The sequence below is a fragment of the Leopardus geoffroyi genome, chromosome A1 (assembly GCF_018350155.1).
Source record: "Leopardus geoffroyi isolate Oge1 chromosome A1, O.geoffroyi_Oge1_pat1.0, whole genome shotgun sequence".
NCBI classification, from domain to species: Eukaryota; Metazoa; Chordata; class Mammalia; order Carnivora; family Felidae; genus Leopardus; species Leopardus geoffroyi.
This window is the reverse complement of record NC_059326.1, coordinates 25,625,057-25,644,185: the sequence shown is the minus strand read 5'-3', so window position 1 is coordinate 25,644,185 and position 19,129 is coordinate 25,625,057. Positions and strand designations below refer to the sequence as shown.

The window sequence follows — 19,129 nt, the reverse complement described above, 5'->3', positions numbered from 1 at the left end:
ACCCATAAACTGTGAGATAGTGACCTGAACTGAAACCAAGAGTCGGACCCTTAACCTGTTCAGTCACCCAGGCAGCCCCCCATGTTATACCTTTTATTCCCGTGACTTACTCATTCCATAACTGGAAGCCTCTTATCTCCCACTCTCCTTCATTCATTTTGCACATCTCCTTCCCCTCTTCCTTCTGGCATTTCTAGGTCTGATTCTTTTTGTTTACTCATTTGTTTTTTTAGATCCCACATAAGCAAAATTACATGGTATTTGTCTTTCTCAGTCTGACTTGTTTCACTTAGGATAATACCCTCTAGATCCATCCATGTTATCACAAATGGCACGATCTCATCATGCATAATGATGTGACTTGGTGACTGCATAATATTCCATTGTGTATATATTTTTCTTCTTACCATTTGTCTGTTGATGGACTCTTAGGTTGCTTCCATATCTTGGCTAATTGTAAATAATGTTGCAGCAAACATAAGGATGCATATATCTTTTTGATTTAGTGTTTTCTTGTTCTTTGGGTAAACAATACTGGAATTATTGGATCATGCAGTACTTCTATTTTTAATTTTTTTGAGGAACCTCCATACTGTTTTTCACGGTGTACCAATTTACATTCCCATCAGCAGTGCATTAGAGTTCCCTTTTCTCTGCATTCTTGCCAACGCTTGTTGTTTCTTGTCTTTCTGATTTTAGCCATTCTGACAGGTGTAAGGTGATATCTCATTGTGGTTTTAGTTTGTATGTCGCTAATGATTAGTGGTTTGAGCATCTTTTCATGTATTTGTTGGCCATGTGTATGTCTTTGGAATAATGTCTGTTCAGATCTGCTTCCCGTTTTTTGATCAGATTGGGGGTTTGGGGATTATTTAAATTTTTTTTTGGTGTTTTAAAAGTTCATTATATGTTTTGGATATTAACTCCCTATCTAATATATCAGTTTCAAGTATCTTCTCCCATTCAGTAGTTTGCCTAATAAAAAGTAATTTTGGTGGCCCAGTGAGTTAAGCCTCCTACTTCATCTCAGGTCGTGATCTCACGGTTTGTGAGTTCGAGCCCCACGTTGGGCTCACTGCTGTCAGCACAGAGCCTGCTTTGGATCCTCTGTCTTCCTCTCTCTCTCTGCCCCTCCCCCACTTGCACTCTCTCAAAAATAAATAATACATTTAAAAAAATTTTTTAAGTTTTTTTTTTTTACGACTGATGAAATCTCTAGAGGATAACACGAGGAGAAAGTTTGTACCTTCTCTTAGTGCCACTGCTTTCAATCTAGCATGAATAAAGGTACATAGAACTACAGGACAAACACACCATTTGATCCTAGAGTGTCATTTTTATTTGAATGAGAGGTATTTTATTTTTATGTTACAAATGAAGGTGTATTATACAGCTGAATTTAGAGTTCACATGAATTAAGATAAAATGGAGATTTGGGGAAAATAGTTTGCTTGTGCTTTGAGTACTGAGTATGTATTATTACCATCTTCTGTTAGTAAGCTTACTTCATTTTATGTGTTCAAGGAGGTGACGCAGTGTCGGGAGGAGAAAAGGCCTCCTGTCACTGCCTACATTCTTTTCTCTTTACCACTGCTTTTCAAACTTTTCACTTCCTAGAGAACCTCTTCATAATATGCCTGCTTTTTAATCTTCTGTCTGTCCCAAAAAACCTCAATTTTGAAAGATGTTACCTACCAAACTGTTTCTATTAGATAAACTATTTTACTGTATTTTGGATAATAAAAACAAAGGAACTGCAAGTTGGACTTTCTGATCACCTTGAGCAAATCAGTAGCCACACCGATTTCTAATTTGGCACAGAAAGGCTATTTGGGGGCAAATGGAGGCATTATATAAAGCTTTTGGAAATAATGAAAGTGGTTTACAGATGGCATGTTGATACCTCTTAGAACCTTCAAGGTCTGAGGAGCCCCAGGAGCAGTCTGAACTGCTCTTTAAACTGTAGCCTTACAGCTTGAAATTAATCATATTTTTGGGTGGTAAAAAGAGAATGCCTATATTTCAGAGTGAGAATGTTGGACTGATGCCTTTATTACTTTTGCTTTTTGCACCTAGATTGAATATGAAAGGAAAAAGAAAGAAGATGGAAAACGAGCTCGAGCTGATAAACAACACGTTTTAGACATGCTATTTTCAGCATTTGAGAAACATCAGTATTACAATCTTAAGGACTTGGTGGACATCACAAAACAACCTGTGGTATGTATATGCTCACATTGATCCTTTAATTATGTCCTGCTTCGTTTAGATGACATTTCTGAAGAGAAGGGTATCATGTATGAAGAAGTTCACTTGTACCTATGCTAATGTCAGGGTTTATTTCAACACTCAGGAAAGATGTCTTAATACAGGTTATTTTTTGGTGACATCAGCTTCATTATTTTAGATTTCAAATACATTAATGTTAATAGTTCCATATGAAGATAAAGTAGATATACCCTTCTTTTGACTGATCCTTGACATCAAGCCTAGTCTTTCTTTTTTTTTTTTAATTTTTTTTTTTTTTTAACGTTTATTTATTTTTGAGACAGAGAGAGACAGAGCATGAACGGGGGAGGGTCAGAGAGAGGGGGAGACACAGAATCCGAAACAGGCTCCAGGCTCTGAGCTGTCAGCCCAGAGCCCGATGCAGGGCTCGAACTCACGGACCGCGAGATCGTGACCTGAGCTGAAGTCGGACGCTTAACGGACTGAGCCACCCAGGCGCCCCAAGCCTAGTCTTTCATTTGTTCCCCTACCTCCCTCCAAAAGCACTCAGCTTCTTTCATATATTTGAAAATGTGCCTTCTAGAAGAACTGCATTCCTTTAAGAACCATACTGATTTGTCATGATGAGAGTGTTCATCTCTGTCTTGCGGGTTTTTTTTTTTTTTTTAATCAAAATTTACCTAGCACTAACATTAGGTCCTTTTACACTTGAGCTGTGTACTGCTCCAGTGTTGGTTGAGGTTGTGATTGGGTTGGTCTGTTCTCCATTTTTAAGGAAAAATGTATTAAATTGATGTTTTAGAAAGTTTGTACTACAAATGATCATTTTTCTATCCCTGCTCCAGACTTGTGCCTATTGGCTAACAATTTGTATTTCTAATCCATTAAAACACTGGTAACAAATAAGGAATCCAAATCCCTTTTCTCCAGTCTTTGAGTCACATTTCCTGCTCTTTCACTTTCTTACACCTAACGTTAGCAAAGCAGAGAATTGAATTGTAACAGTATTTATTTATAGGGTTTTACAAATTAAATGGGATCTCTTTTATTTTCTGTCCTTTTACACTCTGACTTATTCAAAGTTGTAGGAAATAACTTAGGAAATTTCAATATTGATGGTAGTTTTCCCATTTCTGCAGATTTCACTGTTACATTTCAATCTTTCACTTTTTTATTAAGAAATAAAATTCCAAAAGATCTAAATACTTTTTTTTAATAGGAGGCAAGTGCTCATGCTGCCATTATCAGCTCCTCTTAACGACTTCACTCCCTTCACCATCAAAGCCTTAGACACAGCATTTCAAACTAGATTTTTAAAAATTGAAATAGAATAATTCATTGGCTAAGCTGTGTTTTTTCTACATTTAATGAAGTTTATCCTTGTGTCATATATATATATATATATATATACACATACATACATACACATATACATACACATACATACATACACACACAAAAAGGCCATTCCAGAAGCTGAATGTAGACAGTATATTCTCATGGAATAACACACACACACACACACACACACACACACACACACACACACATTAGATATAGGAAAATAAGCATTTGTATGTAGAAGGACATTTAGATGATACTAGAGAAAACAATTTCTTTGCTTCCCAATTTCTTAACGTGGAACAACATACTGTTTTTTTTTTATCTTTTTTACTTTTTTTAATGTGTATTTATTTTTGAGAGAGACAGAGGGTACGAGTGGGGGAGGAGCAAGAGAGAGGGAGACACAGAACCTGAAGCAGGCTCCAGGCTCCAAGCCGTCAGCACAGAGCCCGATGCAGGGCTCGAACCCATGAACTGTGAGAGCATGATCTGAGCCAAAGTGGAACTCTTAACCAGCTGACCCACCCAGGGGCCCCAACATACTATTTTTAAAATTCATTTTGTGTCAGAGAAAAGGAATAACTAGTATTTCTCTCAGTTTTGGTGTTTCAGATAATTTTTATGTAGAGGTGCTCAGTGAATCTCTTAAAATAGAGCTACTTAGGGGTGCCTAGGTGGCTCAGTTGGTTAAGCGTCTGACTCTTTGTTTTGGCTCAGGTCATGATCTCATGGTTCGTGAGTTCCAGCCCCATGTCAGGCTCTGTGCTGACAGCTGCAGAGCCTGCTTGGGATTCTCTTTCTCTGCCCTCCTCCACTCACTCACTCTCTCAAAAATAAACAAACATAAAAAGAAAGTGAGAGAAAGAGAGAAAGAAGAAGAAAGAAAGGGAAGGGAAGGGAGAGGAGAAGGAAGGAATGAGCTGCTTACCTCATGGTCAGTAGATGGGCTTTAGGAGATCCAGCAGTCTTCTGAATATGTGCAAAAATATGTGGGTTTTTCTGGGGAGCAGATCATAGTTAATATCAGATTCTCATAGAAGGTCTGGGAACCTCAAAGAGCTTGTGAACCACTGATCTAGAAACTAAATTATTTTATAATTATCTTATTGTTTAGAGGCAATTTGCCTCAGCAAGCATAAGGTTCTTAAAGGAGGGTTGTGTATTAGTCATATCCCTAAATATTCATATGTTCTACAATGTAAACATAGTAGAAATCCAGTAAATATTAGATGAATTGGTGGATTCAGATGGATTCGACAGGCCTCATGTCATTTTTGGCAAGAGAAGGAAGACAGAGAGCCAGTCTCAACTAAGTGTAGAAAGCCAGGGTTTTAGTTATCTCCGCCTAGAGGAGGGGGCAGGAAGGGGTCAGCTTGGGTTGGGTTCTGCCATTTACCTACTCCCCACTGGGATCTGGGGGAGTTACTTCCTTTCCTAAAATTGAGGAACACTGGATAGTCACTGTGCTCCCTTCCAACCCGATATCTGTGACTCTCTCTCTCTCTCTCTCTCTCTCTCTCTCTCTCCTATTTTATCTCCTCTCCACCTCCCTCTCATATTTGAATTGAACTAGCAAATCCCATTGACCTGCAAAGTGGCCCAAGTTCAGCTTTCCTCTGTATAGATAACTATCCCCTTTAAAAGGTTCACCGGACGTAAGTGAGTCTGTACTCATGGTCATCAGTATACCCTTACTAATTTGATCTTAATCTGAGCAATTCCAGAAGAATGAAAGAACCCAGTATAGCATGAAGATTAGTGATCCAGGAAAGGGGCTTCCTGGTATGATGGAAATAGTGGTGGATTTGGAGTAATGGCATCTCAGTTCAAGTCCCAGCTCTGCCATTTAGCCTGGACAGGGTACTCAAATACATTTGATGTTTAACACAAACCAATTTTTGAGTCCCTGTGTAAAAGAGGAGAAAAGAGATCTTGTTTGTGTTAATCACCTCTTTAGTATATGCATTTAATGACTTTCTCTCATTTTCTGATGGCCCCCAGTGCCCCCTTTGATAACAGATTTCCAGCCATGAGCTCTATTACTTTAACACATCCTCTATTTCATTAACACTGCTACCATGTTCTTAAGTTCCCATGTGCTTTCTGACCTTCAGAGTGTAATTTTTGACACATTGAGTGGACCCGAGATATTGTTCTTGTTTTTGCAGTTCTTACTCTCTGTATTCTTCTTCCTAAAAACTTTCACTTCCATGAGCAAAATTATTGATCAGAGAAACTGTCCTTATGGCCAGACCTTTTCTGTCATTGGCTGGCATGTGACTTGCATGAACAATCAAGGAGTTAAAGTTACTCATCAAGGGTAAATAAGCCAATTTTAAAAGGCCAAGCTCTGGTAATTGATGTAAAGTCAGAAACATGATATCCATTTAAAGGGATGTTTTTATATGATTTAAATTTGGGCTTTAATGTGAAATACCAGAGGAAGCCTATTATTTCTCCCATGCAGTATTTGATCTTTTCACCTTGAATTTGTTATGTCTAGCCTTTCTTCATATCTTATTATATCTGTAAAATAGAAATACACAGCATTTCCTTCAAAATTTAAACCATTCAGAGCTGTACCTAATTGCTCCCTTTGAAACACCAAACTGCCAAGACCGTTTTGAGCCTTGACACTGTGTTCTCTCTAGCATAGCAGCCATTTACCAGTGTTCCTTGAATCGTACTTTTCTGCCAAAAGTATCCTTGAAAATCAGCTCTGGTTATAACCAAACCTCTTTAATTTTTCTTGTTCTGTATCCACCCAACTTCCAGGCATGATCTAGGGAAGTTGATCTTTAATTATTGATGATTCCTTCTGAATCAGCAGTCCCCAGTCATGTCAGTCCAGCAGACCATTGTTTAATCATACAATTTGCATGCTTTTTACTAAAGTAAGTTCAAATTCACAGGAAAATCTAGGAAAACATTTGTGTGGCTTTGACTTTGAAGGAATTTGGTGCCCATATTTCAAGGTCCCAGCACTAAACATTGCTCAGCAGGCAGTTGCTTATTCTCACAAAGTGGGCTTTCAATAAACAAAGCCATTGCAGCAATAAGGCAATGTTAACCTAATCCTCAGAATTTGTTTCTAGATAGACTTAAAGTAAAAGTGTGAACAGAAGTAATTGAAGCAAAATTTGGATACAAGAAGGTAGGCTTTTTTTTAAGGGTAAAATGTCTGGAAAGTATGACCTGAGTATTTCTCCTGTCAAACAAATTTATTTATTTTTTTTTTTTTAATTTTTTTTTAAACGTTTATTTATTTTTGAGACAGAGACAGAGCATGAATGAGGGAGGGTCAGAGAGAGAGGCACAGAATCTGAAACAGGCTCCAGGCTCTGAGCTGTCAGTACAGAGCCCGACGCGGGGCTCGAACTCACGGACCGCGAGATCATGACCTGAGCCGAAGTCGGCCGCTTAACCGACTGAGCCACCCAGGTGCCCCCAAATTTTTTTACTTATAAGTATATGCTGTTATAGGGGCACCCACCTGGCTCATTCGGTGGAGTATGTGACTCTTGATCTTGGGATCTTGAGTTCAAGCCACATGTTGGGTATAGAGCTTACTTTAAATAAAGAGTTTGTATATGCTATTGTAGATATGTGAATTAGTTGAGACTCTTCTAGTTGCAGAGAATAGAAACTCAGCTCAAGGGGCGCCTGGGTGTCTCAGTTGGTTAAGTGTCTGACTTCGTCTCAGGTAATGATCTCACGGTTTGTGAGTTCGAGCCCTGCATTGGACTCTGCGCTGACAGCTCGGAGCCTGCTTGGGATTCTACTCTTCCTCTTCCTCTCTCTCTTTCTCTCTCTCTCTCTCTCTCTCTCAAAAATAAATAGACTTTAAAGAAAAAAATAGAAGTTCAACTCAAACTAATTAAACAAAAATAGAATTTATTGGCTCATGTAGCTGGGAAGTTCAGGAATGCATCTAGCTTTAGACATTACTGGCTACAGCCACTAATATTAGTTAGAACTTTAGAATTGTCCCTTCCCATCTTTCCACATTTGTGCCCTCATTATTCTTTCTTATGTGTTATCTTTTTTTAAAAATTTTTTTTCAACGTTTATTTATTTTGGGGACAGAGAGAGACAGAGCATGAACAGGGGAGGGGCAGAGAGAGAGGGAGACACAGAATCGGAAACAGGCTCCAGGCTCTGAGCCATCAGCCCAGAGCCCGACGCGGGGCTCAAACTCACGGACCGCGAGATCGTGACCTGGCTGAAGTCGGACGCTTAACCGACTGCGCCACCCAGGCGCCCCTCTTATGTGTTATCTTTACTCTTAGGCGGGATCTTGCCATATGATAGCCAAAATGGCCTCCTCAAACACCTCACAGCTAGCAACCTCCAAGAAAAAAGGGAATATTTGCCCTAATTATTTTAATAAAAGCCCCAGGGAAGATGTTAATTGATCTTTTGGGGGTTGTGTGCCCATTCCTGAACCAAGAGGATGGAGTTATGAGTACTCTGCAAGCCAGAGCCCACTACCTTTCCCACCTTTGTCCCACATCACCTGGTATGAAGTTAGCACCCAGTCAATGTTAATCATTTCATTATCTCACATTTGGGATGTTCAAAACAGAACTCTTGATTTATTTTCTCTTCTGTCTTCCCCATTTCAGTAATTGACACCAATATTCCCTAAATTGTTCAAGCCAGACGACAGTATTCATGTTTCCTCTTGATGGCATATAAATCTTATAAATTATGATACATATATACCATATAAATTATCTACATATATACATATACAGATGTCGGGGTGTGTGTGTGTGTGTGTGTGTGTGTGTGTGTGTGTGTGTGTGTATGTATCTGACTCAGGATCTTAAAGGTAAAAATGATCTTAGAGATTATCTAGTCTCTCTCACTTGTAGACCCAGAGAATGAGTTCCCTAGTGGCTTGAACCCAATTGTCCTGACTTCAGTCTAGGAATATCTCTTACCGTGTTGCCTCTTCTGTATTCAGGCATGTGCTTGTATATGTAGATAAGCAAGGAAAATATTTTTCTCACAATAGTAACCCCCTTTTTTAATGGGGGGAAAAACACTAATGTCTCTCTCAGGCTTTGTCATTTCTGTACTATTAAGAATCATCATCATTGATCTAAGCCAGGTACATAGATAATGGGATCTAAGCTTTATCTTAGCTCATTCAGTTCCTAATCCAAAATAAAAATAGGTATTTTTAATGTCTGAAGCATATTCCCAAATTTACTACTTAATAAGTGCTGTTTTTATTACAGTGTTTTGTTCTGAATATACTTTCCTTTTTTTACTTTTTTTTTTCTGAAATCTTTATAATTTCCTTTCTGTTCACGTGTTCCCTTTTAGTTCATTTTTCCTATAAATGGAAGTGTTCATTTTTGAATGATACTACTAAAAAAAGGCCACTAGGGCACCTGGGTGACCTAGTCTGTCAAGTGTCCGACTTTGGCTCAGGTCATGATCTCGTGGTTCTTGAGTTCGAGCCCCGCATTGGGTTCTGTGCTGACAGCTCAGAGCCTGGAGACTGCTTCAGATTCTGTGTCTCCCTCTCTCTCTGCCACTCCCCCACACACACTCTTGTCTCTCTCTCTCCTTCTCAAAAATAAACATTAATAAAATTAAAAATAAAGACCACCAATTTCTTAAAAGAGCATGTTAATAACAGCCTTTTTTGAGACTTCTGTTTTAAAAAATAATTATTTGCTAATTAATGATGTAGAATCTAATATATTTTAAGCTTTAGAATATGAAATGTCATACTAAAATAAATCAACTATTTGAATTGTATTGAATATAAATGGATGAAATTTAAACACATTTATGAAATTTTAATATTTATTTGTAGAAGATTTTAATAACTTCTGGATCTACCAGAAAGTTTATCATAGGTAATAGCATTTTCTCCCTTAACTTATATGCTTTGTTTCACTCCCTCCCCGCCCCCTATTTTTTACCATATTTCTGAATGAGGTAAAATTCGGGGTGAATTTACTAACATAACCAATTGAGTCCATGTTTTACGTGAAATATTATGTAGATAAAAGCAGTATTTAACATAAGCACCCAGTAAAGAGAATTGGGCATTTATTTATATGCAAAATTTACATAGAATTTTTAATTAAGCAATGGACTTTAAAATTTATATTTAATCTGAAAAATATCATTACTTATAAAATCTCCTTCCCCACCCTTCAGCACCATTTGATTTGAAGGGAAGTTAAAGTAAGTTTTTAAGCTTATTAACTGCCTTCTACTGATTTCTTTATTTAGTCTCTGAACAAGCTTGAAGGATTTGCTTTTAGGCTTATGGTCCTTATGGAAATTGTCTCAGGAAAGGAATTTCACTGGTCTTTAGATTGGTCTTAGCATTAGAGAGAGCATGACTCTGTGGATTTAGATAAGTGTTCACAGCCTCCCAGTTTCTCTATCTGACAGGAGAATTGAGATACCAGAGGATAAGCCTGTTGGCAGAAGACCTTGTAGTGTCAGTTCTGTATTGCAGCTTTGTAGAGCCATTCCTTCTACAGTGTCCCAAGACCAATATTCTGATGCCATCATATTTTCCAGTACATACGGACTAATGCACAGAGCTAGCTACTGTTGATTGGCAGTGTTACTGTACTCATCATAATTTGGTAATAAAAATGGTGTTCTCTTAATTTGTTGTTAGGAGCTAGATAGGTCACTCGCCCCCCACCCCAATTTAAAACCTTTATTTTCAGTATAAATTATATTTGTAATTTTTTCAATTACAGTTCGGTGGATTTTAATGTATTCACAGACTTGTGTGACCATCACTACAATTAATTTTAGAACATTTTCTTCATCCCAAAGGGAAATCCCATACCTATTAGCAGTCACTCCCCTTTCCCCCACCTTCACCCCCCACCCCCCACCCCCCAGGCAAACACTGGTCTATTTTCTATCTATCTGTATAGATTTGCCTACTCTGGACATTTAATACACATGGAATCATATGTGATCTCTTATCACTGGCTTCTTTCATTTAGGCATAATATTTTCAGGTTTCATCCATGTTGTGGCTTGTATCAGTATTTCCTTGCTTTTTATTGCCAACTAGTATACCATTATATAGATCTACAACATTTTGTTGTTTCTGCTTTTGGCTATTATGAATACAGCTACTGTAAATGTTTATGTACAGGTTTGTGCATGAGCATATGATTTTATTTCTTTTGGGAGTGGAATTGTTGAGACACTTCATAGCTTTGATAACCTGAGGAACTAACTGCCAAATTTTCATCAATCCTTTTTTAATCTTTAGCCAGCAAAAACTTCTATCTCCTATTGCCCTTAAGTACAACTTTACTCTCTATTCCAGATATCTTAAGGGTGAATAATACTTCATGGTTGCAAGTGCTAGCTAATGTACCAAAAATTCTCTATTGGTAAAATATATACCTATAGTCTCTTTGCTTGTCATTTAATTTCTAACAGTATTTTCACATAGACTAAAAATAACTATGCCAATTGATACCTTCTTATATTCTGCACATTTGAAACTGCACTTCACACTAAATGCACTAATAGGTTCTAAAATGCAAGAATTCATATTTAAATTTCAAAAGGAATTTTAGTTTTTGCTACTTTGTTAAGTTTTGGATTTTTTTCTTTTATTTTTTTTCTCTCTTCTCTTCTCTTCTCTTCTCTTCTCTTCTCTTCTCTTCACATTTTATTTATTTACATAATCTCTACACCCAACATGGGGCTCAGATTCACAGTCCTAAGATCTAGAGTTGCACACTCCCCTGACTGAGCCAGCCAAGTGCATCTGTATATTTCTGATTATATTTTCCTAATTAACTATAACCTAACATTAACTATATAAGTATACATTTTTTTCCAATTGGAAACCATCATTTCTCAGCCTTGGAATACCTTGCAGTCAGTATTCAAGGTTAAGTTATGTTTAGCGTACAAATAAACAAATACAGTTTAGAAAGCACATCTTGAAACACATAGTTAAATTTAAAAGTTTTGGCCCAAAGGAGGTAAACTTTGTTTATTTGAAATATGCGAACATGTGAATCATTTGCTAGTGCCCGGCACATGAAGTGTTACTAAGTTGATTTATGGGAATGCAAGCTGGTGCAGCCACTCTGGAAAACAGTATGGAGGTTTCTCAAAAAACTAAAAATAGAACTACCCTATGACCCAGCAATTGCACTACTAGGCATTTATCCAGTGGATACAGGTGTGCTGTTTCGAAGGGACACAGGCATCCCAATGTTTATAGCAGCACTATCAACAATAGCCCAAGTATGGAAAGAGCCCAAATGTCCATCGATGGATGAATGGATAAAGAAGATGTGGCGTGTATGTATGTATGTGTATGTGTGTGTATATACATACACACACATACATACATACATTTACACACACACACACACACACACGCACACACACACAATGGAGTATTACTCGGCAATCAAAAGAATGAAATCTTGCCATTTGCAACTATGTGGCTGGAACTGGAGGGTATTATGCTAAGTGAAATTAGAGAAAGACAAATATATGACTTCACTCATATGAGGACTTTAAGAGACAAAACAGAAACATAAGGGAAGGGAAACAAAAATAATATAAAAACAGGGAGGGGGACAAAACGTAACAGATTCATAAATATGGAGAACAGAGGGTTACTGGAGGGGTTGTGGGAAGGGGGGACAGGCTAAATGGGTAAGGGGCTAAGGAATCTACTCTTGAAATCATTGTTGCACTATATGCTAACTAATTTGGGTGTAAATTTTTAAAAAAATAAAATTTAAAAAAAGAAAAAAAAGTGAGTTGGTTCACCAGCACACAAATATTCATGCAATAATAAAGTTGCTTTTCCAGAATTTGGGTTAATCCATAAGGTAGTGCTGAGGTGGGATAGGGCTTGTGCCTTGGCCACTTTATTATGCATCATCTACAAAGGGAGGAATGCAGCCTGTGTGACCTGAGAGGAAGACAAGGGAGGGGAGTGTCTAGTAGGAAAGTGGGGGTGAAACCAGAAGGAAAAGAGGATAAAAATACTGACATGGCCCATGTCCCAGAGAATTTGCAGCATCACCTTCCCAATCCTGTTTACAGTTTTCTCTGTGTAAAGGAGGGAAAACATATATTGCCTTCATTCACAGCTTATGCCTAACGTGTTGTGTGTTTTTTTAATCAAACAATTTTGTGCCTTGGAGCCACTAACATCTTCATCAGTAAGCCCTCTGATTTATCACACAAATCATTTGAAATGATACTTTGAAATTATCATAGAACTGATAGTGTCCCTCTTGCCTTGGATCACTTTGTAAAAAGCATATAATGATTTTCCGTGGGTGTCTGCATTAACCAGTACCATCTTTGGTATAGACTGCATATTGGATATTCATTCCAACCTTTCTGGGAAGATTTTGTGACCAAAAGTCTAATAGGGTCATATTATTTGCTTACCTAAAGCATTGATTCTTGGTGATCAGCTCTTTGTTAAAGATACATGTTCTTGACCAATTTCTAGAAATTTAGATATAGTTAATTTATTATTATATATGTAATGTTTAACTGAAATTCCTGGTTTGGGAATGGTTCACAGAGCAGTAGAGGAAAAGATGATACGAGAAATGAAGTGGGGGGGGGGGGGTTGGGAAGAGGGACAGAAGGAGGAAGACACTGCAATAGTAGGCTCCTGTGCCTTGCAACTCCACATCAGTTTGTCTTGATTTGGGGGAAAATAGGAATTTGGTCTGTGGATTTCTGTCTTTTGGCCTACCACAGTGTTATCTTGACCCACAGATATGCAAACCACATCCTAATCACTTGACCCCCTCCCCTTTTAAAAAAAAAAAAAAAAAAACAACTTTTAAGTGTTTATTTTTGAGAGACAGAGCTCAAGTGGGAGAAGGGCATAGAGAGAGGGAGACAGAATCCATAGCAGGCTCAAGGCTCCAAGCTGTCAGCACAGAGTCAGACGGGGCTTGAACTCACGAGCCTCGAGATAATGACCTGAGCTGAAGTCCGATGCTTAACCAACTGAGCCACCCAGGTGCCCCATCACCTAACCTCTTTGATCCAGTATTTGCTTTGCCTTTTCCTTCCAAGGAAGCTGTAATGTTCTATCCCTTTTTTCTCTGCAGTTCAGACTTCCTGTAAATAGTCTCCCACACATCCCTTTGATGAAAAGTTTCTAGATCTGAGCCAGTTTATTTCAAATCTTGTTTTGTAGCACTGCACATAGCAGTAATGAGAAATCTCTCCAATCCTGTGTGACATAAAGGTGATCTACTGAGTTCTAGAATACTTTGTTTAAAATGAAGGGGATCAGGCAAAAGATTAAATTGGAAAGTCAGTGTTTAGTATAAGAGGAGAAGAATTAGTATCTTTTGATCTGGGCCCAGAATTGCCGTTTAATTCAAAGGATCAAATACACATCCTCAAAACCTAAGATCATGACTCAAGCTGGGCTGAGTGCCCTTCTCAGTGCTCCCATAATATCCTGTATATATGTCCTTCTTACTATGCTTTAACTTACGATTGTCTGCTTCTATGCCTTTGTGTCCCCATTCACATACCCTAATCTTTTTTTTTTTTAATTTTTTTTTTTAATGTTTTTATTTATTTTTGCGACAGAGAGAGACAGAGCATGAGCAGGGGAGGGGCAGAGAGAGAGGGAGACACAGAATCGGAAGCAGGCTCCAGGCTCTGAGCTGTCAGCACAGAGCCCGATGCGGGGCTTGAACCCACAGACTGTAAGATCATGACCTGAGCCAAAGTCGGACGCTTAACCAACTGAGCCACCCAGGCGCCCCCACATACCCTAATCTTAAACTGTGAACTCTTGGGGATGAAAATGACTCTGTTGCCATTCTTCCTGTCACATAGGAGGTCTAAAATAAATATTTGTGCAAATATATGAATTTTTTTTTTAATTTTTTTTTTCAACGTTTATTTATTTTTGGGACAGAGAGAGACAGAGCATGAACTGGGGATGGGCAGAGAGAGAGGGAGACACAGAATCGGAAACAGGCTCCAGGCTCCGAGCCATCAGCCCAGAGCCTGATGTGGGGCTTGAACTCACGGACCGCGAGATCGTGACCCGGCTGAAGTCGGACGCTTAACCGACTGCGCCACCCAGGCGCCCCAATGAATTTTTATAAAAGGAGAGTTAGATTGCCAATTAATCTTCAGTCCTGTTAGAACTTTTAAAATTTCCCCCAGATGGCTTTGTCCCTATCTTATAATACAAAGGTTAGTAATAAATATAATTCAAATTCAGGTAATACAATTTAATCAGTCAACTTGTATTTCTCAAACCTGGTCATAACCCTATAAGTTAATTAGAGCCTGATTCTAAAAATGAAAAGAAGTAGAGTTAGCATAGTTTTAGTCCATAGGACCTTCTAAATGATCTCACCTCAAACACCCCACCCCTGCCCAAATCCTTGTTCCCTTATTTCCTTTTTTTTTCTCCCTGAGAGAGAGAGGGGGCATGAGGGAGGGGCAGAGAGAGAAGGAGAGAATCCCTAGATCTCTCCAACTATGAGAACATGACCCGAGCCCAAATCCAAGAGTAGGACGCTTAACCAGGCACCCAAATAGTTCCCTTGTTTACTCTTAAGCACTGCCTATTCATTTGCACCACTAGTGGTTTGATGGGAGAGAGACCTAGAAGTAAAGGGTTATAACGTGGTATGAGGGCGATCACTGAGGTACATACAGTGTGAAATGTAAACCTAAGAGGTAGGTGCCAAGTCTTCAAGGCTGAGGAGTTCAGATTTGAGGGAAGGGGGTAAGTATGACGGGGAAAGGAAACAGCATATGGAGAAAACTAGAAGCATGTAGACACACAAATGGTAAGTATGTGTTCAGGGAATTCTTAGAAGATGAGGCCAAAGGGAAAAGGCAGGCCTGAATGGATGCCTGCGGAGGGGTTTAGAATTTAACCTGTAGACCAAAAGGGAAGTCACTGAAAATTTTTCAGCAGAGGAATGACGTGATCTCGCTGTTCCCTACCTGTGTCTTTCCTTCAGCGACTCTTGTGACCTGTGTTCCCCTATCAGTACTGTTACTTTCTTTACTAATAAGTTGTGGCCAAGTTAATTCATTTGGATAGAGTAAAATAGCTTTAGGTTGTAGTTTAGAACATTCTAAAGCTCCAGAAATAGGCTCTTTCCCACCTTCCACCAAAACAGAATTCTGTACCAGGGCTAGATATTGTGATCCTAAATCAGGAGAGCTTCTGTCTCACAACTGTAGCGCTCCTAGCAATTGCTCTCTTCATTTGGGACCCATTGCAGTGCGTCCACATTTGTCTTATTGTTTGTGTGCAGGTTCGTAGCCAGTATCACAATAAATCATTCTTTGGAATTTTACAAAGATGTCGTCCTTGGCATCTAAGCTGAAAATCATTTATGCCCAGCACATCAGTTTCCCTTTGTGAATACTGTCTAATTAGAAAGTAGTTTATGAACAGTGTCTCCTTTTAAAAATGTAATTTGAAGTAGCAGATAGCAGATGTGCATGTTACCTGGATGTCTCAAGCCTTTATGCTTACTCATTTGCACAGATCGTTCAGTGGAGGCAGCTGCAGAAAGTGTGGGAGGCAAGCAGGCTCCTTCCTGGGGAAACCCAGGCCTCATTTGATTCATTGCTGCCACCTGCTGGGGCCTGGCTGCTGGAATGGGAAGGCCACACTGGTAGTAGAGCTACGTCATCCAGGGCCACATAAAGAGTCATATGTAGTTCCAGTGCTAATCAGCCACTGTTTCTAGGGGACGGCCTACCCCTAAGTGAAAGGATCTTATAAGCAGAACATTATACCAGTCAGTGTAAGGTGGTGTTTGATTATGTTGGTTAACACATCTCCAGCAATTGTGAGGCTCAGAGAGCTAAGCAACACTTGGAGGACTCAAGATCCTAAAGTGTCAGAGCTGGGAGAGTCCTTCCCACAGATATTGTGGAGCTTTAGTGTAGTTAAACCAGTCTCCTAGAGGCATGTGAAAATGCAGATTCCCAGGCCTGGCCCCAAAGATTGCAATTCACTAGGCCTAAGATGAGGCTTCTTTAACAGGTTTCCCATAAAGTTCTGATGCAAGTGGCCCAGGACCATACTCCGGAAAGGCACTGCCTTAAACATGATCTATGTAGGAGCTTCTCAACCATTTTTCAAATCAGTGCCTCATTTCACTTTTAAAAAAAATTACATCTATCCACAGGGTGAGTTACTAATACTGTAGCAGGTTCTTTGAAGCATATACACAAAATATTATGGGATTGGTTCTGCAGGCGAGAAAAACACTTTTAAATAATTAACTTTCCTCTCTTACTCCAAGAGACAAGTACTCTAACTTAGGTTGGTCCTTTTATAACGGAGTGTTTTTTGGCCTTGGGCATTGGCACGTAAAGGTGGCATTTGGTATTATATTTATCACAGCCACCAATTCCCTGAATATAGTAATCATTTGGTTAACGTGTATTAAATTTTCAGGGACCTAAAATAACATAAGACGGAGTTCTGCCCTGCATCATTGTTACCTCTGTCCTTTGGAGGAGCCAAGCACAAGAGAGCTGCAGGCCCGGGCGTTTAGCATGTCTTATTATCGCTTCGTAGGCCTTACATTGCCTTGGCAAGCTTGGCCAAGGTACAAACAATACTAATCACAAATAATAACTTTCCTTATCACAGAGGAGGAAAAATAAGTGGCCTGTAGCACATATGAAGAGTCACTTAGAACTGAGAATTCTGGATGCCTGAATATTTGTTATTTTTTTTTATATATGCTACTGCTTCTGAAATGCTGATTGTAATCCAAGAATAACCCTATCCAGCTGTGAACTGAGTGAGGCCACTGAACTCGAGGGAAAATTACATTTGGTATACTGCATCATCTTAGTAAACATCGAGACTAGTAACATTCTAGTGTATCTTCATCCAGACATCTTTTCTTTTTTTTTTTTTAAGCTCTCAGGTTGTTGGCATCCCGGACTTCCAATCCCTTAATGCAAATGATCTTACATTTAACACAGTTATCGTGTATTGCATAAATAGAACCAAAAGGCGGTTTATTAAACCTCTTTATAGAGAAATCTTGTTGTGCTTTCAAAATCGTAATTTTTATTAGTTGTGAATGTAGTTTGATGTGTGGTTTTATTTTAAATTTTGTTTCTTGCCTTCATAATCTCATCTTGGGGATTTTTGTTTTTAGGGCTACCTAAAGGAAATCTTAAAAGAAATTGGTGTGCAGAACGTAAAAGGAACCCACAAAAACACATGGGAGCTGAAGCCAGAGTATAGACATTATCAAGGAGAAGAAAAGAGTGATTAAGAAGACTTTCGACCAGCATGCTAACAGAACAACTAAAGGGTGATGTGCTAAGGAAATACCATTGATGCTCAAATACTTGAGGTCCATCTGTTATAGGGGTAAAATGACTGGAACTGTAATTTCCCTATGTAAATTTTTTAAACAATAATTCTTGTAAAGTTACTTACGTGTTTTTTGACGAACGAAATTATTTATAGGCTTGTATTAAACTAGATTATTCAGGAGTGGGTGTGGGATTGGGGCGGTTAATAAGGTTTTTCTCTTTAAATATTGACTTTTAAAATGTAAAATTAGGAAATGATTTCTGAATAAGGACTCTCTGTCCTTGTCTTATGTCTGAGGAGCTGAGGTAGTGCAAATCCAAAGTGAATGGCAAAGCAAGAAAAAAGTCAACTACAGAAAGTCTTCAAAGCAATAAAAAACCAAAGTTCCTTTTTCTGAAATTGTCAAAAACTAAAGCTGTCTTTATTTTATTTTATTATTTTACAGATGATCATGTTTCATATTCACACCCATTAATAAAAAAAGAGAGCGTTTATTTTGTACCTAAGATAGCAGTTTTCACCATTGGCTTGCTTATTTTACCCTAGTGTTAGTGACATGAAAAAATGCAAAAAAAAAAAAAAAAAAAACCTGGCCAATGGGTATTATTTCTTTTATTTGCTTTTAAAAGAATTAGAAATTAAATATTTTTCCAACAATTCAAGATATGTCTCCCCCATCCAGATTATAAGCTTCTCAGAAACTGACTTTGCCCTAGAATTTTACCACACCCATCAGGGAGGTATTGACTATCCTACGACCAATGATGTTGGGGGTGAGGCTGGTGTGTGTTAGGCAGTCACAAAAACAAACATACTCACAAACAAGACCACCAAAACAAAAGAAGCTTTAACAAATTAAATACAAGAAAAAGTTGCTTTTTACTTGTTCATTTTGTCAGCTGCATCTGTGTGCTCGCAACCAAGAAGTAGCAAATGCCAACAATTTAAGAAAATGTTACATAATTAAAGCAAATCAAGGGAAAACCTGTCCATGGAGATGAATATTTTTCTGTGTTTGATATTCAGCAGGAGAACACCAGCATGCTGAGGCCGAGTACTACCGCACTGAGAAAATGTTTATCTCTGTATTCCCACTGTCAAATAAAATTCTGATGAGGGAGGGTGGTCCCGTTCCCTGCCTCACCTCTAGTTGTCTTATCCTACTGTGTTCTGGTGCAGGAACCAGGTAGATCCCCATTACCTTCC

At 38.6% G+C, this 19,129-nt stretch overlaps 1 protein-coding gene across 2 annotated transcripts in view; it reads left to right on the top strand.

Annotated features, from left to right (window-relative positions):
* GTF2F2 (general transcription factor IIF subunit 2) overlaps positions 1-18,322 on the top strand; it is a 158,571-nt gene extending 140,249 nt beyond the window's left edge. For both annotated transcript variants that reach the window (XM_045476925.1, XM_045476935.1), the window contains 2 exons: positions 2,077-2,220; positions 17,760-18,322. In XM_045476925.1, the coding sequence (XP_045332881.1) occupies positions 2,077-2,220; positions 17,760-17,879 (264 nt within the window). In that variant the 3' untranslated portion in view covers positions 17,880-18,322. The remainder of the gene's footprint in view (positions 1-2,076; positions 2,221-17,759) is intronic.
* The last annotated feature ends 807 nt before the right edge of the window (positions 18,323-19,129 follow it).